This window comes from Pyricularia pennisetigena, chromosome 3 (assembly GCF_004337985.1).
Source record: "Pyricularia pennisetigena strain Br36 chromosome 3, whole genome shotgun sequence".
Taxonomy (NCBI): domain Eukaryota; kingdom Fungi; phylum Ascomycota; class Sordariomycetes; order Magnaporthales; family Pyriculariaceae; genus Pyricularia; species Pyricularia pennisetigena.
The window spans coordinates 4,641,353-4,664,657 of NC_043742.1; the positions used below are offsets into that span (position 1 = coordinate 4,641,353).

The following is a 23,305-nucleotide window of genomic DNA, read 5'->3' on the forward strand; positions in this document are numbered from 1 at the left end:
TAATGTTCCCGAAATTTACTTCAACTGCGGCATCGCCGAGTACCCCTAATCTGACCGGATTGTCAAAGGTTGTCAATGCATTAAGTTGAATGACAGGCAAACCCTACCGCACAAGCAGGGGTGGATGGCGTGTGCTTGATCTCACCGTCGCTGCATGTAAAACCCCCAGGCTACAGTGTCCTGCCTAGTAGCCAAGGTAGGTAGGAAGTGACATAAGGCGATATAACCTCCTTAGGTGATGGGGTAGAGGTGTGTGAAAGGTAGTTGGGTATAGTTGGGTAAGTAGTGCGGTCTAGTCATGATTCTTGACCTATTATTGTCTGACCATATAGAAAAAGCACGTGCATGGTTGGCGTGGCAGTCTAGGAAGCTTAAAGTCGATGTCGTGCATCCACATCTTGCACCCCACCACTTCAGCCAATCAATCAACCAAACAATTGTTCACAGCCAATACAAAGGCAAGGAAGGCACTACAGTTATTGTCACGTATGAGCCAATAGTGGCTGGTGCCAAAGAGATTCGCAAGACTACAGTTACATAGGAATTATGGGGTTTTAAGGGGTAAAGAGGGGCGTTTCTGTGTCGAGACGAATGGCAAATTACTTGTGGGGAGAAAGTTGATAAGAGACGAACTAGCCGTCTAAGGGTGAGGGGTATCTAAATTGGTAGGTAATCGTACATTCGAAAATTGTATCCATGACAGTTTTCAGCCTTTTATCCCGAAATTTGCCCCCCTGCGCGAAGACTCCTGCTTCGAGAAATGAAAGAAATACCGTGATGAGAACCGTCGTGGGCTGGCCACTAGAATGCGCAAATGAATACTCCACAATGAATCCCATGTTTATCGTGGCAAGTATTCCGACCAAAGGAAATCCCATAACTTCATGCGCTTGCTCATGCATTGCAGTGGTACATAGACAGTGAGTGTGTATAGGTAGAAAATGTGCAAGATGAAAAATGAAAAAAAAAAAAGGTAAATTGGCTCATAATGACATCAATAAGCAATGCCTACATTGTGTGGCCAATGTTGTCTAGAGTTGATTGAAAGTCGGCCAAAGGTGAACATGCGACTTGTCCGAGGCGTTGTTGACACATCTGGCCTCGGTGACCTAGACCTGACCGGACTAGTAGAAGGGGGCGAGAGTGTCGTTACGTAAGAATATTCTTCCTCAGCAGACCATGACGACATGCTGGAAACCGAAGCGATGCTGGCTCGCCTGGCTGGAACAGTAGCGTACGTGTAGTAGTCGTTGTTTTCTGTGGTTCGAGTTTGTTCGTTCGCGGCCGACTCGAAACTGGACCCCCGATCGCGATACTGCTCTCCATATTCGTTGGGGGAAAGCCACGTGGAAACGTGTGAAAAAGATTTTTTCTTCCTCAGTGGCGGTCGGAAGACAAGAGGTAACGAAGGCCCTATTGGCCTGTCCAAGAGTTCATGGGTAGATTGTGATGTAAAGCGTGTTTGAGACCTTGACAACTGCGAGACATCAAAAACGGGAGGGACTGTGAAAGTAGAAATTTCGACGGCCACAGCTTTCTGAGGTGCTGTCTGCGGCCGATCAAGGCTAAGTCGTTGCGCAAACGATGGTGCTGCAGCAGGCGTTGCAGGAATGGACGGCATGGGCGCGATTTCTATTCCATAAGTCAGTAAAGATTCATCGAATAGGATGGCCAGGGATTCATATACAGACAACACTTACTTTCGACACCGGGAGCAGTAAGGGCGGCCCTGCCCGTATATATGCTCTGCCTCTCCACGACATGGTCTATGTCTGACTGCAGAGTCTCCTTCTCGATCATGGCGCTGGCAATACGTTCAACCATCATCTCTACGCGCTCTGGTGATGTCAGAGCCGCCCTTAGACGCGACCTTGATGGGATCCTGGGTGGACTGTCAATACTGTCTCCAGGGGATACAGAACGGTGCGGCAACGGCCGGCGAGGGATGTGGAAAGAGGAAGAGAAGCTCTCCTGGTAAGTTAATGTTGACGCGTCCGAATCGAAGCTGTCTCTTATATGTACAGGCTGCGGCGAAGTAATGCACGGATCGCGATCCTCTTGTTCAAAGTGCGGCAGCATTGGTGACAAGTAGTTGTCTGCCGAATATATACTAAGCTCAAGTGGTCGAAAGGATCTCCGCCGCTGCCTTGGCCTGCTCGGGGGCGGGAACTGCAGCGAGCCGCTAGATATATGCTGAAAGTTGGTTGGTGCAGATATACGTGGCCGGCGTGCTGACGAAGAACCCCGTGGCCACAATCTCTTTTGGACTGAGAAGAGCCGGCGGCCGGCTCGCCTAGCAGCGGAGGCCGGTCTCTCCACCAGGGGCTCCGCCTCTGTCGTGCTAGCCAACGGACCAAGTGAAGGGGGAGGTATGAAAGCAGGTTGGTCAGTGTAGATGACGAAATCGGCCTTCTCCACCTCTGCAGGCTGAGCATTAGCGCATGACTCTTGCGACCTGACAAGTAGTTTCCAACAGACGACCAAGAGCCAAACTAGCTCAATATCGAATATGATAGGACGACGTAGAAATGATAACTACTCACCGTGGCGAGCAGCTTTTTGACGGTCCAGACAGGGGATCATCGATGGGGCGCAAGAGGCACAAGACGAAACCGATTTAAGCCACAATGAGTATGCTTCAAAGAGCACGAAGCCTAAGGCACTCATAGCAGCTCGCTCATAACTTTATACGGCGTCACGAGACAAACAAACCGATAAAACGAAACGAAGGAGGAGGTGAATGGAGAACGAAGGACGAAAGAGACCGGGAGCGACGACCAGCGGCGGCAGTATAAGAAACCACAACCAACATATGAAAAATAGTGGAAATAACCGAAGTTGGGGTATCAGTGGGATCGTGACAAACGAATGCACGCAAAAAAGGAAAAATGAGAGAGTGCCGTTAGGACGGACATGGCAATATGGACGATGGACGACCTGGGGGGAAATGGATATCTTTTAACTAAATTACATCCAAGACACCCAACATGAAAGATCTCCCCAAAAGCATCGCGCGCTGGGCCCCATTCGGAGGATGAAGGCTCAGCAGCCAGACGTTCGGCTTGAGTGACAACATTCTGGGAAAGAAATGACCAAAATAAACAATAATAATAATAAAAAAATTCGTCAACCAGAAAAAAAAAAAAAAAAGATAAAATAATGTGTGTGAGAGTTGCTGAGTCGAGTACAAGGAGTGGGAAGAGATGGCAGCAAAGCAAGACGCATGCCAATGACAGTGTCTGATAGGCCCAGTGCTGGTTGGACGTGAGCCAGTCGGCGCTTACTGGCCGGGGTGCTGGTGACGATTCGGATGGCTGGCACTGCACGACGGCAAGATGGCATACCCCACTCCGCCGTGTAAGATGGCAACAAAGCTGGCCGCTTCGCCGCGTGCATGTCTTAGACTTTCCTTGGTCATTAGGTCTTGAATGATGTCTCGTGCGCGATTGAGATTGGCCCGCCGTTGGGTTGTGGTCCCTTGCCTGACGATGTTTTTGTTTTACAGTACACTTCGTTTCCCCCCCAAATGCACTGCGAATTGCGTGCGCCGCGACCGAAGGAAGTGGAGGACCTGCAAACACGGCCACAATCCATGAGACCCTCAAAGTTGCTATTCTCCCTCTTTCACTTGAAACAGGGCCTCCAAATGCGGGGACGGCCAAGCCACAATGAACCTTAATGATTGAATACAGATTCTACCTTGTCTACGGTATCTACGTACTATGTGTCAACATCACTACGGAGTACCCCCAAGGCAGGTGGTCAAGGTAAGAAAAAGTGTGCTTCAGGTTTTTTTGGGACAGGAGCTGATGGGTGCATTGCAGCTTTGTTTGGTTCAGCCAGCTTGGCAGATCGCAGGCTGCGGGATCACCGAGTTTTCTGGTGGATTGGTTGTGCTTTGTTTGGTAAGGTGGATTTCATTTTCTCAGCTGTGCAATAGGCAGCGAGGAAGTGAGTGTGGGCGACGGTGATGGTGGATGTTCCGGTCCCTCCCTTCCGCAATAAGGGGAAAGGAGAAAATGGAAAAAAAAAAAAAAAAAAAAAGAGAGAGAGAGAGAGAAGCACACTAGAAGAAATTTTTTTTCTTGGAAAAACGAGGGTCCGACAATCGCCACTGGCGTTGAACCCGTACCCACCATTCGAGGTTGCATGACTTCCGGGAGGTCTCACAAGCTGTCAAGTCTGTGTGCTGTATTTTATGGTTTGGATGCATGGCGTCATGCTGCATGTTTGCTGTTGCCGGAATATGCAAAAAGAAAATGAAGAAATTCAAACTCAAAATGAAATAAAATGCCCACCATATTGGGGTACGAAACACGTGACACCGAGTTTGCCTGGCACGCGCCCCAGTGTCGCAGCATTCACCAACCAAAGGAGCAAGTGCCACATAACTTTGTTTTATCTAGTTCCGCAAAAGAACGTTGTTTCTATTAATATCTGGTACACAAACTGCGAAGTCCTACACACTAGATTACACGCATTAAACGCATCGTCATTATCGCCCTTCTGCAATTTTGCCGACGTGCTGGGGCATCGTGAAGTGCACAACAACCACTGGCTGTTGCTTATTCGTACACATAGCAGAAAGGTCCCATGGTCGTGCTCATGAGCTCCTTGATCTGGCGAGGCGGGCCGGCAGCGAAGCCATACTCGACAAAGTCCTCAAGCGAAGCCTGGTCGCTGGCCGGCACGTTGAGCATGGTCTTGGTGCCAAAGATTGCCTGCTCACCCGTCACCCGCTCCTCGCCGCCCAGCTTCTGCCAGATCCACCAGACCTTATCAATCATGCCGTGGTGCAGGTAGAAGACGGGGTCGCCGGGGCTGGCGTAGACGTCCATGCCAGGGTCACCACCTGCAATTATTGATTGATTTGCTGTCAGCAACAACAATTTGTCATTCTTCAGAGGAGCAAACTCGACTTACCCATAGACATGTGGCCGGCTCCGTGAACACCAAGACCAACACCGGGCACACCCTGCATCGTCATCTGGAAGTCGTCGATGGTGGTGGGCTTGGTGAGAAGGTCAAGCACCTCGTCGATGTTGGCGTATTGCTGAAGCAGCTCTGTGGTGAGGTCTCGTTTCAGGCAGCGAGGGTTGTGGCCCAGCATCTTGCCGCCGGGCGGTCCGAGGGTCACAGGGCCCGGAGCGGGCAGCGAGATTGGCCCAAGGTTGACAGTCATGTTGGCAAAGGGCCCGGTCGTCACACAACCACCGCCAGAGCCGGTGGGCAGAGGGAAAGGGGGCAGGCCCGGCATGTCAATGACCACGGGGCCCTTGTTGGGGATGTACTCGCCATTTCCACCGAGCGAGGTCTCGCTGCCATCCCAGATAGGAGAGGTCTCCATACCAGTCTCGGCGGTCAAGGCCCAGTCCCAGTACTGAAAGAATGAAAGAAAACAAGACCAGTCAGCTCGTTTGTTTCAGGGTTTTAATCGCGGATTAGGGACAAAAAGGCCTCTCTTCTCTTCTTCTTCTGTCTGACTTACTGGGTGGACACCATTGTAGCCACACTCCTCACGAAGAGTCTCCTCGTACAGGTGGGTGTAATAGCGATGCCACGACAAGAAGTTTCCTGTGTAGTGGATTGCCATGGTCTGGTTGATGTGTGTGGCTACAAAGTCATCAAAGCGAGTCCTGACACCCTCGGCCAGGTCCGCAGGGGTCTTGCCAGGCTTGGACTGCAGGCACTTTACGGCCTCGATGTATGAGAGCTTCTCATCTTTGCTCAGGGCACCCCTGATCACCAAGCGAACCTCAGTGTCAGTCGTGAAATCTTACAAACCTCCCATCGACCGTTGAGCTGTCAGGGGGAAGAAAAAAAGAAGGGGGGCTGATTTAAATATAGATCTCACCATTCCTTGCGGACTTTGACGGTCTCGGGTGTGCAGGAAGCACTAGTCCGCGATGAGTCGCCGCTCCTGATGTCTTCAAGGGTCTTCTCGGTGGCAGTCTTGGTGAGCGCCTCGAGCTGAGCAAAAAGCTCAGCCTTGGACCCGGTAGACCTGATTGCGTGCGGGAAGCCTAGCGCCGTGTTGGCGAGTGCCAAGAAGGCCACAAAGCTCTGTGCGTACATGATTTAGATGCGCAAAGGCAAAGCGTAAGTGTGACAAGTTGGACAGTGGGGAATGAAGAATGCCGGCAAGGGAATGCTGCAAAGAGTGACTGATGCGCGGCGGATTATCTTCAGTGAGGAAAGGAAAAGACCCAAAGTCGAGGTTCACAAAGTCGAAGCAGAGGACAGGAGGATCAGCATCATATACACGGCTGCGAAGATCCGAGGGACTGGTTCTTTCACAATTTCAAAAGCGTTGGCGTTCCACTCTATCCTTAGCCGACAAACGAACGATGCGACAGCTACACTGCGAGTTCCACCGAGCCTATCTACACTGGGGGCCAAGAGCAGGCCCTTGAACGCACATAACGTTATTGAGACGTTGCTGTTCAATACGACCTGATACTGGCTAGACTGGCCGGAGGGGCGACATCTGTGGCAAGGGCCGAATAATTACTAATATGAGCAGGGTTGGAAGCGCTATCGCCCGTCTGGACTGCGGTGTCACCGTACGTGTGTAACATTGTATGTAGAATTTTTTTTTTCCTTCTTTCTTTTTCTTTTGCTCCAGCAAGATCTCTTGTCTAGAGACTTGCTTCTGCCGATTGAAAGTGGCAAGGTGTCTGATCCACCGAATCTGTAAACGATCAACCTTAAAAGCACACCGTTCTTGGATTCGCATACACACGTCTATATGTTTACCATAAGATTTTGACGGCTGAGCACACCCATCAAAGCAGGAAGGTTGCTTTGCCGGTTACCCCTTCCGACCGGGCTCAACCAGAAAAAGCGATTGCGAGGCTCAGGAGCTAGAACCAGACCAGAAGGCTTCCCCGGAGACCCTTCAATCTCCGCTCCTAGGCTCGATGGACATGGCAGGGCATGGGTTCAATTACGTGCTCCATTCATTTCTGATGGAGTCGCATGTTGCAAAGAGGAAAGGCGTCCCCAGCAGAAGTGGAGATACATTGGAACACCCCGATGCACTGACTCGTTATCTGCCCCAGACTGTGGCACCAGTTTACAAGAATACTTTGGATTTTGGCTTGCGGTTCAGAGCATCCGTTGGTCAAAGGAGTGCATGGTAGCATTGGGTATGGAGAGAGAGACAAGAGACCGAGGGCAGGGCTTTCGGTATTGCCCATAGGCCATAATACTGTTACATGATAATCTATCGTATACATTACGACGTAAAGTATGGTAGGAAAATTACTTTCGTCCAGGGAGGGTCGGTTTCTGTGACCCGGTTATCCGAACGAACCCCGTCTGTGTGTTTTTTTCTATGGGGTAAATGGCACTTAATTTGTACTTCGTGCGTGGTTGACAGGAAGTTTTTTGTTCAAAAGTACATCAAACCCACAGTCTTGGTTTTACTTGTCGTAACCCATCGGGGGTTGGTGGTAAGGGGGGGTTTAAATCAATCAGTCTTCATTGGGCCTGTTCCGAGATTTAACATCAATGGTGCATTTCTTCACCTTGCTCTTTTTTCAATCCCACGTGGCAAACGAAACACTGATAAGGTGTCGTCGGTTGTGGCCATCTACATGTACATCCTAGTTGGCTCTACTGAGGGCCAGAACAAAGCATTAGAACTTGACTGTGGGGACAAGAACATTTGTTGATGAATTAAGCCTACTTGTGGGTTGAGCAGCCGAGGGACAACTTAGCCGGACCCTTGTATTACGGCGGGCGGCGGCTCAAATACTCCGCCATGCCACCCACGAGCGGAAAGAATTCATGGGTGCCAAGGCAGAGACTTGCCAAAAAGGACAAGGTTCACGCAGACTACTGATTACCCCTTTTTCCAGTCTCCTTCTGGAACTGCCGGTACAGTACCATATGGTAATTAGCTTGCCAATCTGCCCATGCATAAGGTTGCTTGGGTATGTGGTACAACTAGACGACTAGTTCGCTCTACAACGGCTGGTCTCAGCTGCATCTCCGCCGACTTTGCCTTTACAGGTCTATATCTCCGGGCCGTTTTCTACATGCCCCCGGTACTCCACCGGCCCCTGTGCCATGTGTGCTTCATCCATACGAGGTAGCTCATCGGTCAATCATCGGAGACAAACCCCTTGCGGAACAACCGTAGAAGCTTGGTTCTCAGGACGATGTACTTACCAACATGGGCAGGTGTGCAGGGATATATCCTGGGTGAAAATAGGATCAAGTAGTATGCAGGCAGTCATGGCCGAAGCTATCGTGCCTTGCTTGCATCTGGCACATCGCAAGCGCACGGCCGATTTAGGTACATGTCGAGCGGTTGGCCTTCCCCTCTGTTTATTGTTGCTTGCCACTGCCTAGGTTTTTCTAGTAAAGTAGAAAAAAAAAACTAAAGCGGCGGGGCCGAAATACCCAGATGGGGGTTGTCAAGGGTACTTGAGAGTCGTATCCGAATTAGATCAAGTGCTTTTCTCGAGTATTAGAAGTCCCTGGTCAACCCGAATTTCGAGCCAGTATCGGGCCCTATGGCGATCGACATTCCATCTCCAGTCTTTGCCGTCTGCACGATTCAAGAAGTTTCTCGCCAAAATTAACGAAGATCGCGGCTACCATGGCCGACGGCGGCTCCCCTCCAGGTTCACCACCGCCGATCTCGAATCCAGCCGATGATGAGGGCCCTAGGATTCTGGCCGCTACGCTTACGACTTGCATAGCGGCCTTCATCGCCGTGTCAGCCCGGTGCTATGTGCGCGGCTTTATGATTCGGAGTTTTGGTTGGGATGTAAGTTGTGCTCGAGATTAGGAGGATGGACGGGTTTTGCGATGCAACACAAACACACACATACATACATACACAGATGGGCGCTGACAAAGTACAGGATGCCCTGATGCTGTTTGCCCTGCTTGTCTCGGTGGGTAGTCAAGGCGTTGTCGTCTCAGAGGTTCACCATGGCGCTGGACGACACAACGGCGATATTCCGCCAGGCGACTTCGAGATCGCCATGATGCTCAACTACATCACGCAAATCACGTATCTGGTCGCCATCTGCTTTGTGAAGCTCTCCCTTGGGGCTTCGCTCCTCCGCATCGCCACGACCAAGTTCTACCGCTGGCTGATCCAGGGCTTGTTTTGCTTCACTGCCGTATACACAGCCATCAGTGTGATTGTACGTTCCTTCAGTCTGCATTCCCGCAATGCCAACGGCGCAAAACAAATGGCCCTCCACTTGACTGACCTTCTTATTCTTTTTGTTTCTGCAACAGACGATTTTCATCCAGTGCAGCGACATCCGAATGAATTGGGATTCATCAATACCCCGCCAGTGCTGGGGACAGGAGATCCTCAAGCCGCTCGGTTATACCAACTCAATCGTCGGCATCATTACCGATCTCTGCTTTGCCCTCTTCATCCCTATCCCGATGCTTTGGAATCTCAACGTCACTCGCCGCACTAGACTCACGCTCTATGCCATCCTTGGCCTCGGAGCTTTCGCCTGCTCTGCAGCCATAGTCAAGATCACATTCCTGGGTGACTACGGAAAGTTGGGTGATTGGATGTACGACTCTGCGAACATGACCATCTGGTGGGTGGTCGAGTGCAACGTTGGCATCGCAGCTGGAAGTCTTCCTACGCTGCGTCCCTTGTTCACACGCTTCCTTGGCAGCGTCTATGGGACCAATTCCAGGATGTCAGGAAACAAGGGAAGTGCCATCGCTACTGATAAGGGAAAGTCGCTGGCCAGCGCCGCCCGAGGCGGTAGGAACTGGCAGCCACTAGGAAGCTCCGTGTCGGGGCCTGCCGAGACGAATAGTCAAAGTGACTTGCACTTTGCCAGAGAAGAAGACGCGTTCGAGATGAGCAATAAGTATGGCTTCGGAGGGAAGACCTTTGCTGCTCGGGATAGCAGCGTAGAGTCGGTTGATGGCGATGGAATACGAAAAACCACCGTAACCGAGGTTTCGTACTCTCGGCCCCATTAGCGAGTGATTTTGAACAGGCCGGAAGCAGTCAGTTTATGATGCATTTTTTTTTTTTTTTTTTTACGATACCCAGTTGAGGCGGCACTGTATTAGTCCTTCATTAGTTAGCACTTAGCCATCGTCTGTTCATTTGGCATAATCAGAGAATCAATCGGTGGGGATCCAGATATTTTGAACAGTGGATAAAAAAAAAAAAAAAACATACCTACACCATAATGTCGTGCTTGATTCATGACACATGGTGGAGTATTTTGGTACCATAATGGAGTTGTAAATATATTTAGGTAACTGCGCAGCAGCAGGGTAGGGATGCTGACTGACGCCATTGCCACGACGTCAACGAGACACAAGGCTGAAGCATGAAGACAGATGTTGCGCCCGATATGAATGCGACGACGTGCTACTTAAATTTAGTGAAGTGTGGTGCCATCGATTCATGGCAATGGGGCTGAATTTAAAAATAGAAGTCACCTACGGCTGGTGATTTGGGTGCAAGATAGAGAAGAGTTTCTTTGGTACCACAGTCCTGGTGAACACGGTTTGTTATTAAGAGTTGATCCTGTTGTATAGGATGGATGTCATCAAAAAACAGTAGTATCTTGGCAATGGCAAAATTCTATTCTGGAGGTGCTTCGCCCTGGCGTCTAGGTACCTGTACCGCAATTAGGCCCCTGGTGGCTGCATGAGGTACGGGAACTTCAGTACTGTGTCGTAGGGCAGATCCCCAAGGTTTAGGGAGGTGGAGACGGGGACCTGCAGTGGAGGTCAACGCTGATTGGTCACTTAGTCAAAGTGAACAGGTCGCCGGATCTAAGTGCCGGCGCAGTCGCGCTTCACCTAAGTACCCTTAAATGTGTCACTGGCTTTTTACCCTCAACTTTACCAGTTTAATTTTTTTTTTTTTCTGTTGTTGTTACAAAGTAGCACCTCTGAACTAAATCTGCCTTTCCTGGGAAATTCAGCTGAACTCTGCACAAATACCCTCCCAACAAACGGTATAACAGCTAGCGGCTCTTCCGGTCCCTTCCACACGGCAATTCCGCCCAAATGTCGGAGCCCCAGCAGGGCCAGATGCCTCCGGGCATGGTCAGGCCGACCCCCGAGCAGATTGCCGCCATGCAGCGCCAACTCGCCGCTGACGCGGAACGAGCTGGCATGACGGTCCCCGAGTTCATCGAGCACATAAAGAAGCAGCAGATGGAGATGATGCGACAGCAGCAGCAGCAGCGGCAGCAGCAACAGGGCCAAGACGGCCACGATGATGGTGATGAAGATGATGACAATGGCCACCAGCAGCAGGGCCAGGGTCAACCTATCACTCCAGGCCCTCCCAATCCCCTTGCGATTGCGCTGGCCAACTTCTTGAGAAGTCAAGATCTCAAGCCCCGCACTTGCATTCTCAATGGCGAACGCAAGGACATGTTTAGAGGTAGATCTATCTTACCCTTTGAGACCAAGCTACGTGTCTATTATATAGCGAGTCAATCGTTACTAACTCAGCCTTAGTCAAACGTGCACTCCGCGCCATCCAATCCCCCGCATACGAAAAGGCCCGCAAGAAGAACCCCGCCCTCCCCGAGGTCACAGACCGCGCCTCGCTCGAGAACTGCTTCAAGCTGCTACCTCTTTCCATGCTGGCGCTGCGTGTAAACAAGATCGACCCCCACGAGGGACACGACCACCCACCGAAGAAGGGGAAGCGCGTCAAGGGCTTGTGGACGGTGAACATCGAGCCTCAGCAGGAAGCCGGCGATGACATGTACTACGTTTGGCTGTACGAGGGCAGCCAGATCATGCGCAAGGTGTACGCTGCTCTTGCCCTGATCGTCATCTTTGCCATCGTTCTATACCCTCTTTGGCCTCTCTTCATGCGCCAGGGCGTCTACTACCTCAGTTGGGGTTTCCTGATGCTCCTTGGTCTCTTCTTCCTGATGGCCATTTTCCGGGTTATATTGTTTTGCGTTACATATTTCGTCTTGTCTCCTGGACTGTGGCTGTTCCCCAACCTCTGGGAAGACGTTAGTTTTGTCGACAGCTTCAAGCCTGTATGGGCCTGGCACGAGGTCAGTTTTCTACCCTTTGATATCACCTAGTCTCACGATTCACTTCTGACCTGATTCATCAAACAGACCGAGAAGAAGAAGAAGAAGAAGTCCAAGTCAGGTGCTTCAGGGGGTTCCTCCAAGGCGGGAGCTGCCTTTGCCGGCGCAACTGGTCAGCCTTTGCCTGCTTCAGCCACGACGACAGCAACAGAAACTATGGTCGCCACCAGCCCGGTCGAGAGACGCGGCTATACCGCACCACAGGTGGAGGAACTCGACGATGACGAGTAGCCATTGGTTTCGTTTCCTTCTTCTCCTGCGTCAATGGCTGGCTCGCCCTGAAGACCATTCTGAGGGGTACAGCTTTTCTCTGGCTGGCGTTATAGCAAGTTTTTGGCGCGCATGGTGAAATTGGGGGGCTAGTTTGCTTGTCTCATCTTCGAGGAATGTCGATCGGCCCAGCGGAACGACTTTGATTTTCGCCCATGCCATTTTCTGGCTGTAACCTCAAGCATTGTAAATTTTCAGAAATGGCCAAAATAACTTTTTAAAGCAACGATGTCGGCTCTTTTATGACAAATCGATTCATTGCAGTGACACATGGTTTTTGAGGACTCCAAGTTGCTTTGACAGGTCACAATCCTGTAGCTCCATACCCTTGCGTCATCCATTGGGTTTTTATGTTTGAGTCATAATACAGATTGATTCTGCAGCAGTGTGCATCGGGAGGCTTCACGGAGGGGAAAGGTAGCTCTGCATGGATAGATGACTGCTGTGGTCAGTGGGGTGTAGGTAGGTAGATAGATAGATAGCTATCAAACAACTTAACGACGCATGCAACCCATGCTGGTACTTTTTAAACTAGCGCTTCCGGGCAAGTCACCATGGGCTCGTCCCTAAAAGGCCTTTACATGGTCGTTGTGGTCAGGAGGTAAGCAGATCCTTGCAAAGAATTGTCTGATCTCTCTTGGTATGATCCGCGGGGCTGATGGCGTAATTGGGTATCCTGCCAACCTCCCTGAAGCCGAAATTCTTGAGGACTTGCTCGCCTACGCTTCCGGCCTCTGCATCTGCCGTCTTTCGTTCGGTCCCAAAAGAGCGTGTCAGCATTCAAGACTATCAATCCCGGGAAATCTCGTGGCATCTCGTGGACCAGTGACAGAACAAAATGAGACAAGGTATAAAAAAAAAAAAAAAAAAAAAAAAAAAAAAAACACTTACCAGCATGGTCCTGCCCATACAAAGAGCCTGCGCTTGAAGGGCTTGGATCAACGTCCTGGCACCCCCTTGCCTCCGGAAGCGCGGGAGGACGAGAATATTGTCCACAGTGGCGCGGAAAGGGCTCGTCTCGGCCTCGGGGATGCGCAGGAGCGCGGCGCCGACAAGCTCTGGTCCCTTTGCACGCGTGCCGGGCTCCGACTCGTTCAGGAGGAGGATGATGACGAGGTGGGTGTCGGCGATCTTTGACTTCCACCAGGCGAGCAGCTTGTCGTTGTTCAAGGGTGGCAGGAAAGCGTCTATCAGGTGATCATGTGTGATGCAGGTGCCGTGGAGAGCGGCAAGGTAGGGGGTGAGGTGGGTGTGAGCGGGTGCGGAGAAGATGTATGTTGATAGTGGCATTTTGTCGGCGGTTTTCTTTTGGTTTTGTGGTTAGTCCATGTGCGGCGGATCCGTTTACTTAACATTGCACCTGGTTTTTTTTATCTTCTTATTTTTTTTTTATTTTTTTTTTTTATTTTTCACAGAAACTGGCTTGTTGAGGTACCACTCACTGTCCAGCCGTCAAAGCTATCTTACTATCGTTCCAGAACAGTAGCACCTGCGTGATGCCAGTGAGGAGGAGGCCTGGTCTTGCACGTGACAAGCCTGCGAGTTTTAATTCTTGTGTAACACAGAAATAGAACGTCGCACTTGGGGTTCGGAAGTTCGAGTACAACAAACAGTCTTTAAAGTGTGGCCGAAAGATATTATCAAAGTGGTTATCAAACTCAGATCTTCCAACTGCTGCGTCCTTATTGATGAGAGGGCTTGCTGGTAATGTATATCATGAGCCCGCTAGAGGGGCGCTCAACCAGGCTATGAGGAAAGAGTTAACGAGTTGACGAGTGGGGGAATGCGGATCAAAAGCAATCAAGTACCGGATACTTTTCAGTTGCCAACAAAAGAGCTGCAGGGCCCATAAAAACCGGTAGCGACAACAAGTACCCAGTACAGGGCTGGCTTATGATCAACTTGGATTATGGGGCTGAATTACTCGTTCCGTTGCTTGGATCGGTCAGCGGCTCAAGGGGAGCACAGAGAAAGTGGCACGTTAAAAAGCATTCACGATTCTTCATCAGGCCTGCACATTTGGATCCACCCAGTACCAGTACTTGATAAATATTTTCCAAGACCTGCCTAACTCCCGGGCTTGCGGGCTTGTTATTCTGCCTATCTACCCACCACCTGCACCGCCATATGTACCGCTACCTCTTACCTCTGCGGATACCAAAAGCTTCATTGTTATTAAGAAGCCGACGATATTGAGGCAGGCTGGCTGCCAACCTATCCGTAAATTACCTCAAGAACAAGGCTTCCAATCCCGATGGCCGTGTGAAATTCACGGCGTCGGCAAGGATGTGGGTAGCTACATTGTCAAGCTGAAAATTTCTTGAAAATACAGAGCCCGTCAAAACCTTGCCACTGCAGCCGCGCAGTCTTTCCTCCCTTTTGTTGTGACAGGCTGGAGGTCATTACCTTCTTTTATATGCATAGTGGAACAAGCGGTGGTATAAGCGGTGCTGTAGGAAGTGGTATAGGTAACAGTGTGGGTATTTCCTCCCTTTTGACGCGCCAGGAAGAATTGTTCTTACAGCAAAACTGTTGCACCACCAATAATACCCAACCTCACACTGGAACTGGGGTATCGGTGACGTGAGGCATGGATCATGATGAACTGGGTGTGGCAAATCTGTAATTGGTTTCTAGATCTCGCTCGCCAACGCTTGGCAACCGATGCCAATACCTAGACCAATCCACCTCTACTCCAGTTCTTAGTCCAAAACAGGAACAGCTTTGGGATTTTTTATACCCCGGCCTCGGCTCCGGGACCCTTACCGGCTTCCGGACTTGACGACTTTTCGGCTGGACGTTTTGGGGCCTGGATTGTGCGTGCCACGTGGACAGCACTCATGGTATATTAACTGCTGTGTTTACTGATATGGACGGATTTGCGCTGGTCTATATCCTCCACCTTTTCGGCCTCGACTGAAATGCCTTTCGTTGGTGTCACGTTATCCGGAAACGATGCCGACTTCAACGACTAACATTAATTTCAGGTCATTATACATGGCCGGGTCCCGTCGTATCCCGAGCATGAAGGCAGGTTGCCGTATCGGTTGGATGTCCCTAGACTTGTTTGGATATCCTTTCGGGCTTTACGGATGGAACAATGGGTAATATTTGCTTCCGTACGGTCATTACCGACAGCCTGGAAAGCTACATTGCTTAAACAACAGACGGCTTCGTATGGCTTCCACGGCTGCGCGTGATTCCCTCATCCGACCTGTCAACGGCTTATGAGTTATCGTAGGATCGGGAGAGTGCTTAGCACATGGCGGGCGGCATCCTTGATGTTGACAGCGATGACTCTGCAAGCACTGACGAAGTCCTCTTTCTAGTCTGACGGATAAGTGCAGCCAACACATCATCATGATGGTAGCAAATGAAAATGTTCCGAGATGTGAAGATGATCAACTTCGTTGTCGGCTATTTCTGTAGTCATGGGCGACAAATGAGCCAACGTGAAGTCCATCTAAGTGTCGAGAATGCGTGCGACTCAGGGACATAACTTGCATCGTTAGCGACACCGACGGGCAGTGGTAGAGGCTGAAATTTCCCCCGAGTTTAAGAGGATGCTTTGTTTGACGGTGTCCCGCCGTCGCATTGGGGTTTGCTGGCGGGGTCAACGAAGCAAGGGACCATTGATGGATCAACATCATAGCTAGAGGTCCTAACCTTGTTTTGAATGCCTTTGTCTTAGATGTACCTTCCTTACCTTATCGACTAGTCCTGACAACGTCGGTCAGTGCACGCCCTATCACAGCCTACCGCTACTCTATGTGACATCACCTGACTACTACACGCAACTGGTGCGAGGGAACCAAAATTACCCCTCAATCATGCATTCAACGCTTCCACTTCCCGGTGTAACTGAGGATTTTGTCTACCTGCTCCACGCCCGCAATAAAACCAGGTCTGAATATTTCTTACCACCATAGATCAAGATACAGTCCCGTTAGATTTCAACCCTGACTGAGCTCCTGTCAAGATTGTCATCATTCTCATTATCGAACCTAAACATCATTTCATAAATTTCCAATTAGCTTCAAGGTACAAAAAGACATCTACCGCGAGTCGGCGCTTGCTCCAGCACGATGCATAAATTCCTACAGAAGCTCGAGGATAAAGTCGACGAGCTGCTGGGCCAGGAGCCAGAGGAGCACTCCCACACTAATGAGGGAACATGTGATAACTCTCATCCTGTGGAACACACCAACAATCGTTATCACTCGTTCAGCCCTCAGACATCTGGAACCCCCAAGTGGTACGTTGACGGCGCGTCGTATTTCTGGGCCGTCTCTCATGCCCTTGAAGGTAGGTGCCTTTGTTTACAGTCAGATTTTCGACTGACATGGTCACCAAGCTTGCTGCTTCAAAACTGACCTGTAATACAGAGGCAAGAGAAAGTATCTACATCCTAGACTGGTGGTTGAGTCCCGAGCTCTACTTGCGTCGGCCCCCTGCCCGCAATGAGCAGTATCGCCTAGACCGTATGCTTCAAGCTGCGGCCGAACGGGGCGTGCAAATAAGGATTGTCGTTTACAAGGAAGTGCCCCAGGCATTGACATGTAGGAGCCCTCCATTTCTCAACTCCCCAGTCTCATAGTGGTGCATAGTGCCAGGCTTGTGCAACAATGACTAACCCGCTAAAATTACGCAGTGAACTCGGCAGTAAGTTGGAGAACAGTAATTGCTATATGTGCCAATGAAAGTCTGAACCTTGACGTACTGACATCCAGCCTACTCGAAAAACCGTAGCACACCAAACATTGGCTTGAAGGACTACATCCCAACATTAAAGTTTTCCGTCATCCTGACCACACCCCAAATGCCAACGACGTCCGCGTTGAGCTTGCAGACTCGTTCCAGAACATTTCTTTGGGTTCATTTAAGCTTTCTACCTTACCTCTTGACACACTCAAGAGTCTGTATGGCACAGCAGATGACATTGTCCTTTACTGGGCACACCATGAAAAGCTTCTGATTGTGGATAATCATGTTGCGTTCATGGGAGGGCTGGATATGTGCTTCGGCAGATATGATACCAATAGCCACCCCATCGCCGACGTTCACCCCGGAGATCTAGAGAAGATTGTCTTCCCCGGACAAGACTGTAAGTGTACTATTTTCTGAAGTGCCCGTGTCGCTTCTAGGGCCGTAGAAGCCACTCCTAGCTCCCTTAACCTCCTGAAATAATCAGCACATATCCAATCGCTGACATTCGGTGTTTGCAGACAACAACGCCAGAGTAAGTTGTGAATTTGCTACCGAGCCTTCGTCTAGCACTCGGAAATAGAGACTTTCCTTGGTTGTTAAACTCGAATAGCCCAGTCTGACCGTCGCTATTTGAAAACAATAGGTCTATGATTTTGAAAATGTAGACAGATGGGAGAACAACAAACTGGATCGCACCAAAAACTCGAGGATGGGCTGGTCCGATATTTCCATCAGTTTGAGCGGCAACATTGTTGGCAGTCTCCTTATTCATTTTGCCGAGCGCTGGTGAGTCGAAATCAGAAGCTTTGCTTGCACACAATGTGTCCCACTAACTCTTCTTGATGGCAGGAACTATCTCTACGAAAAGAAGTACAGGACTAGAACTGATCGTGACTACAAACCCATTGATGTACCTGGGACGCACGCGCCTCCGGCACCAGGTCTTTTGCCCGAGGGCGAGCATTACTTTGGTGGTCTCCAACGCCACTTCCACCGTCACCTTGACCGTTACCTACAGGGCCAAGATGCCGCGCAGGAGCAGCACAATCGGAGCGCCGGCGAAGGTCGGGATGCCGGTAATGGCAGTGAAGCCCATATACAGCTTACTAGGAGGCAAGTGTTATTCCGTGTCAACGTCTACTAGTTAATGTGAACTTGCACTAACGACCATGTACATTGCAGCGCCACGCAGTGGAGCTCGGGGAAAGCGACAGAGCACTCGATAGCTAACGCCTACATCGACGCCATCACCAACGCCCAGCATTTTGTGTACATCGAGAACCAGTTCTTCATCACGGCCACGGGTAACCACCAGCGACCGGTGGAGAACCAGCTTGGTGCAGCGATTGTCAATCGTATAGTGCGGGCCCATCAGAACAACGAGGTGTTCCACATCTTCGTCTTGATGCCAGCGGTTCCTGCCTTCGCCGGCGATCTTAAGTCAGACGGTGCCCTGGGGACTCGTGCAATCATGGAGTATCAATACAACAGCATCTCCCGGGGTGGACACAGTATCATGGAGGTAGCACGGCAGCAAGGCGTTGACGATCCCGGCCGCTATATATCGTTCTACAACCTGCGGAACTATGACCGTATCAACACAAGCGAAACGATGCAAAGGGCGGAATCGGAGAGTGGCGTCCAATACGAAGATGCTCGCCGGGAATTTGACGATAATGCCGAGAGGCATCACGATATGCGTGAACAGAACGAGGGACGCTACGGTGAACAGTACCGTCGATACCAGGATGCTGCTTCAAAGACGGAGGATCGCAGCGTAAGTGTCCCTTCCTAGCAATGAATTAGCGGCCCTGGACCCAGACGAGACTAACAATTGACATTGACAAAAAAAAAAAAAAAAAAACCAAAAAAACCAGTGGGACACCATAAGCGCCTGCTACATGGACGGCGGTCCGCAAATTCACAGCGTCCCCTGGCATGGTAGTCCTGAATCTGAAATGGACGCCTTTGTCTCGGAGGAGCTTTACATCCACTCCAAGGTTCTCATTGCTGATGACCGTCTCGTCATATGCGGGTCTGCCAATCTCAACGATCGGTCACAGCTCGGTAACCACGACTCGGAAATCGCCGTTGTCATCGAGGATCCCACACCTGTGCGTTCCCGCATGAACGATCAGGAATTTATAGCCTCTCGATTTGCCACCTCACTGCGCCGTCAGCTCTTCCGCAAACACCTAGGTCTTCTTCCCGACCAAAAGTGCGACCGACCCGATGCCAACTGGACCCCGGTGACCAGGGACCCCAACCAGTACGATTGGGACTCGCCGGCCGACGTCCTGGTGCAGGACCCAGTGAGCACGCGATTCCTGGAGCTTTGGCGCAACACAGCACGCACCAATACCGAGGTATTCAGCAAGGCATTCCACAATGTTCCCAACAACGCCGTGCGAAACTGGGACGAATACGACAACTTCTTCTCGCGGCACTTCATCATCCCTGGCGCCGAGGCCAAGGAGGGAGACGAGCATCACGACGAGGACAACTCGGGCAAGGTCAATTACGGCCACGTCGTGCGGGACGAGTTCCCTGGTGGTGTGGCGGAGCTCAAGGATTGGCTCTCCCGCATCAGGGGCTCACTGGTCGAGATGCCACTGGATTTTCTTGTCGATGTTCCCGAAATGGCCAAGCAGGGTCTATCTCTGAATGCGTTTACAGACGAGCTGTACACCTAAACCGAGAGCTGACAAAGACCAATGCATGGGCTGTTCTGTCTGAGGTTCGGGTAGATTGCTCTCTTTCCTAGCTACTTCTACTCTCCTACAGACATACTTGGTATCGGCATCAACAGTCGCCAATCCTAAACGGGTATTTCCCAGGTCTCCAAGTCAAAGTGATGAGCCATGACAAGGGTAAACGAGATCGTAGTCTATTCAGTACTCCAGTGCCCAAGAAATTAAATGACGCAATCAAAGGCGCCCAATCACTTCCCCACAAGCTATCGTTGACTGACTCTTTGAAAAAGCAATTCGCCCATTTCCCGGACGGTTTATCACTGCCCACCAACCACTAATATTCCATACCAGAGCCGCACGAAGCGGCGCCAAGTGTAGCCGGACGCAAGAGCTGAACAGGCCAGAAAAGGTAACCGGGCCAGAGTCGCCAGCTTGATATATGACACGGAATGCAGACAGAAAGTATTATACAAGCGTATTTCATATCAGTTGGGTTTGAACATGGCGTCCGAGGCTTTCGTGGCCGGATCCTGCAAACCATTCGTCGTTCGACTCCGCTGTACAAAGGAAAGGAAAGCAAAAATACGAGAAAACGAAAAAAAAAAAAAAAAAAGAATCCCAACTTCGTATCCAGGATGACTCCCCAGATCGTCCCCTAAATGCATGAATAGTTGCGTTTCGGCCTTCTCTTTAGTCCACCTTGCCGTTGGCGTTGGCACCCAGAAGAGGAGCCTTGAGCTCATTCCTACCCAAGCTATCATCAAGTCGGAAGTGGCCACGGGTGCGGCGAAGACGTCCACGGAACCAGGAGGCGCCGCCCAGTGCCAAAGCGAGAATGCAACCGGCGGTCAGGTAAGGGTGTTCTTGGAAGATCATGCGAATATCGAAAAAGATCTTTTCGAAGCTCGAAATGGTCAACTTGGGCTTGATCTTGTTAGGATTCCGGGTAACTTGGCCGATGGTCTCGAGGATGGATGTCCGAGACGGCAAGATGTAGTTTCCAGTGATAGTCTGGTCCCAATAGCGACGGTTCTGCAGGCACGGTTGGTTAGCGACTGTGCATGCAACCCCGGTAACAGTACAACAGTATTGCGAAAGACTTACATCCTCATCGTTGATTATGACGCGCTCTCCATCCTTGACGTCGACGCCAAAGGTTGTGCGGATCCACCTCTGCCAGAACACGCCATCAACCCAGGCAAAGCCAACCTCCTTGCGGTCCGACTTATCCATGTTGATCCTAATGGCCTTGGCTGCCCGCAAAGCCCGCTGATCGCCGCGGTCCTCGGCCTCCTCGACGCGAAGCTGTTTGGCATCGCGCAGCTCCTTGCGTTCCTGCTGGAAGGCAACGATCATCTTATCCGTCCACTCGTTGGCCGCGCTCTTCATTTCACGGATAGCGCTGGTGTACGAGTCCTGGTTCTGACGGTCGAGGATGGCAAGCACAACGAGTCTTCCGTCCATGATCTCGCGAGCGTTGGATGCGGTCAGCTCTGGCACGATAGGAAGCCAGACGGACTTCATCCACGTCAGCACCTGGTTGACATCGCGCATCCTGTCGGGGGTCAGAGGCGTGTAGTAAGTCGGGCGTCCCTCACGGGAGACCAAAAGACGAGGCCAGGTAGTGATCTTGAACCTGTCGTAAAGCCTGCGGTCTCTTGTCCGGACCAGCTTTGCCTTGCCAATGAGGTTGAGGGGAAGACGCTCCAGGGCCAAGAAGTCCTCGCTCGTGGTTGCATGGTCGTAAAAATAAACAAATATGACATCCTCCTTCTTTTCGAGGGCCTCGAACGACTCCAAATCAACATCTTGCACACCGCTCGAGATGTCGATGGCCTTCTCGGCATAGTGGATCAAGTCGCCCAGGCCGCGAAGACCATCGTACTCAACACGCTCGCCACCCTTGAAAAACATAATGGTTGGGTAGCCGCGCACAGGAGCTTCCTTGCAAAGACGAGCCTCGACATCGCAGTTGACTTCACCAATGTTGAGCCGGCCCTTCATATCCTTGGCTAGCTGTTGCCAGCTGGCAGCCATAGCCCGACAGTGACTGCACCAGGGGGCGTAGAATTTGACGAGCCAAGGCTCCTGCGTCATCGTCACCAGAGACTGGAAAGTCTCGGCCGTCAGGGACACCGAAAGGCCGTTCGGGTTCGGGTCAACAGGCTTCGCAGGCTTCCTGACAGGCGGCGTGAACTCAGGCCACCACTCCACAGCGTCGGTCTTGGTGCTCGATTTGGTCTTGTCCGCATCGGCCTTCTTGTCTTCCGCAGTGGTGGTTGGTTTTTCAGCCGCTGAAGCAGGCTTCCCGTCTTTATCGGCAGCCTTTGAGTCCTTTGTGGTGTCTTTCTCAGATGACGAAGAATCAGTATCGGTGGCCGGTGCAGACTTGGCGCCAGGCTCCGGAAGAGAGATTTTCTTGGGCCGGCTGCCCGGTTTAGCAGCCTCCAGCGCCTTCTCAATCGTCTCACTAAGAAGACTCATCTCCTTGACTCCCTTGAACGTCTCTGCAGCCTCGCCATTTTTGTATAGAACAGTAGTAGGGTATGAGACAACGCCGTTTTCGTGGCACAGGTCGAAGTATGCTATGCAGTTTACGCTCGCAAAGATGAAATCGTAATACTTGGTAAAGTCGGAGGTAGTGCCTTTGGGCTTGGACGTGTAGTAAAACTCGTAGAGAGTCTGGTAGGTGGGCGCATAATCCTGGCAGTGAGGACAGTATGGACTGAGTGCACAAGACAAGTCAGCGCTGGGGATCCGCGAATATCTCAGATGCACACAGATACAAGGACCTATTGATAAGCGATTTGGCCGTACCTGTGGTTTTTAACCATGACGAACTTGTGAGCCTTGATCTCCTTGTTGAAATTCTCTGGTGTCAGCTCGATCATCGGGGGGACAGTCTTGTCGTTGAACACTGTAGATTCTGTAGACGAGTCCGACCCGGCGCCAGCTGCGGCGCTCACCAATGTGAGGCCGAGCCATAGCGACAAGGCGAAAGGCCTCATCGTGGCAAGACTCGAGCGAACAAGCCGCCAGACGACGAGATCTTCGGGAGCCCGGGATTATTCAACCAGTCGAGATGGTTCAGTGAAAGGTGGATCGAGTTCGTAGTGGTTGTGTTAAACACGAGTCTTGGAAGAATCGGGCGTCGAGGTGTTGTTGGGGAGGCAGGTGTCGGAGACAGATTTTGTTCGCTTCTGCGGCGCGTGTAAACTGTCTTCTACCGCGACATCAGTGGCACAGAAAGTCAATCCAGTGCGCAGTAACCGACGAGGTCGATGTGTGCGGATTAGGTTGCAGCGTCGTGCGTAGAAGTGCGGCGACTTTTGATTATTGGGTAAATAAAGGTGACAAATGTCGCGCGCGGGATGCGTTCAGGAGTTAGCAAAGTTGTGAAATGGCCACCAAGCACGCCAAGACTTGGGTCCTTGGTAATAAAAGTCCACTCAGGAGGTGCTTGATAAATCCGCCTCACGCCTTACGGGCATTGGCTGATTGGATTTCGCTGCTGCAGTGGAGGCTTGCCCCCAGTATCTCCAAGCCTCGCCAACG

The 23,305-nt window shown here is 51.1% G+C and overlaps 8 protein-coding genes across 8 annotated transcripts; 4 read left to right on the top strand and 4 right to left on the bottom strand.

The window, feature by feature from the left end:
- Window positions 1–994: 994 nt before the first annotated feature.
- Window positions 995–3,418, bottom strand: PpBr36_03008 (uncharacterized protein; the record flags this gene model as incomplete). The annotated part of the gene is made up of 4 exons (XM_029890185.1): window positions 995–1,632; window positions 1,701–2,420; window positions 2,544–2,683; window positions 3,285–3,418. The coding sequence occupies 4 exons, from the start codon at window positions 3,416–3,418 to the stop codon at window positions 995–997; spliced, it is 1,632 nt and encodes a 543-aa protein (XP_029753912.1).
- Window positions 3,419–4,565: 1,147 nt separating this feature from the next.
- Window positions 4,566–6,075, bottom strand: PpBr36_03009 (uncharacterized protein; the record flags this gene model as incomplete). The annotated part of the gene is made up of 4 exons (XM_029890186.1): window positions 4,566–4,852; window positions 4,924–5,380; window positions 5,489–5,738; window positions 5,855–6,075. The coding sequence occupies 4 exons, from the start codon at window positions 6,073–6,075 to the stop codon at window positions 4,566–4,568; spliced, it is 1,215 nt and encodes a 404-aa protein (XP_029753911.1).
- Window positions 6,076–6,515: 440 nt separating this feature from the next.
- PpBr36_03010 (uncharacterized protein) lies at window positions 6,516–8,228 on the top strand (the record flags this gene model as incomplete). The annotated part of the gene is made up of 5 exons (XM_029890187.1): window positions 6,516–6,563; window positions 6,795–7,047; window positions 7,278–7,322; window positions 8,017–8,075; window positions 8,100–8,228. The coding sequence occupies 5 exons, from the start codon at window positions 6,516–6,518 to the stop codon at window positions 8,226–8,228; spliced, it is 534 nt and encodes a 177-aa protein (XP_029752981.1).
- Window positions 8,229–8,608: 380 nt separating this feature from the next.
- Window positions 8,609–9,978, top strand: PpBr36_03011 (uncharacterized protein; the record flags this gene model as incomplete). Its single annotated transcript, XM_029890188.1, has 3 exons — window positions 8,609–8,779; window positions 8,856–9,164; window positions 9,262–9,978. The coding sequence occupies 3 exons, from the start codon at window positions 8,609–8,611 to the stop codon at window positions 9,976–9,978; spliced, it is 1,197 nt and encodes a 398-aa protein (XP_029752982.1).
- A 1,047-nt stretch (window positions 9,979–11,025) lies between these two features.
- PpBr36_03012 (uncharacterized protein) lies at window positions 11,026–12,311 on the top strand (the record flags this gene model as incomplete). The annotated part of the gene is made up of 3 exons (XM_029890189.1): window positions 11,026–11,407; window positions 11,485–12,041; window positions 12,108–12,311. 3 exons carry the CDS (start codon window positions 11,026–11,028, stop codon window positions 12,309–12,311), a joined length of 1,143 nt encoding a protein of 380 aa, XP_029752983.1.
- Window positions 12,312–12,944: 633 nt separating this feature from the next.
- Window positions 12,945–13,655, bottom strand: PpBr36_03013 (uncharacterized protein; the record flags this gene model as incomplete). Its single annotated transcript, XM_029890190.1, has 2 exons — window positions 12,945–13,097; window positions 13,242–13,655. Coding segments are annotated over 2 exons (567 nt in total), but the record flags the coding sequence as incomplete, so codon positions are not given.
- Window positions 13,656–16,435: 2,780 nt separating this feature from the next.
- On the top strand, window positions 16,436–19,750 carry PpBr36_03014 (uncharacterized protein; the record flags this gene model as incomplete). Its single annotated transcript, XM_029890191.1, has 9 exons — window positions 16,436–16,655; window positions 16,736–16,909; window positions 17,002–17,012; window positions 17,100–17,454; window positions 17,576–17,589; window positions 17,701–17,843; window positions 17,907–18,200; window positions 18,240–18,834; window positions 18,935–19,750. The coding sequence occupies 9 exons, from the start codon at window positions 16,436–16,438 to the stop codon at window positions 19,748–19,750; spliced, it is 2,622 nt and encodes an 873-aa protein (XP_029752985.1).
- A 690-nt stretch (window positions 19,751–20,440) lies between these two features.
- PpBr36_03015 (uncharacterized protein) lies at window positions 20,441–22,758 on the bottom strand (the record flags this gene model as incomplete). The annotated part of the gene is made up of 3 exons (XM_029890192.1): window positions 20,441–20,782; window positions 20,855–22,475; window positions 22,568–22,758. The coding sequence occupies 3 exons, from the start codon at window positions 22,756–22,758 to the stop codon at window positions 20,441–20,443; spliced, it is 2,154 nt and encodes a 717-aa protein (XP_029752986.1).
- Window positions 22,759–23,305: the final 547 nt, after the last annotated feature.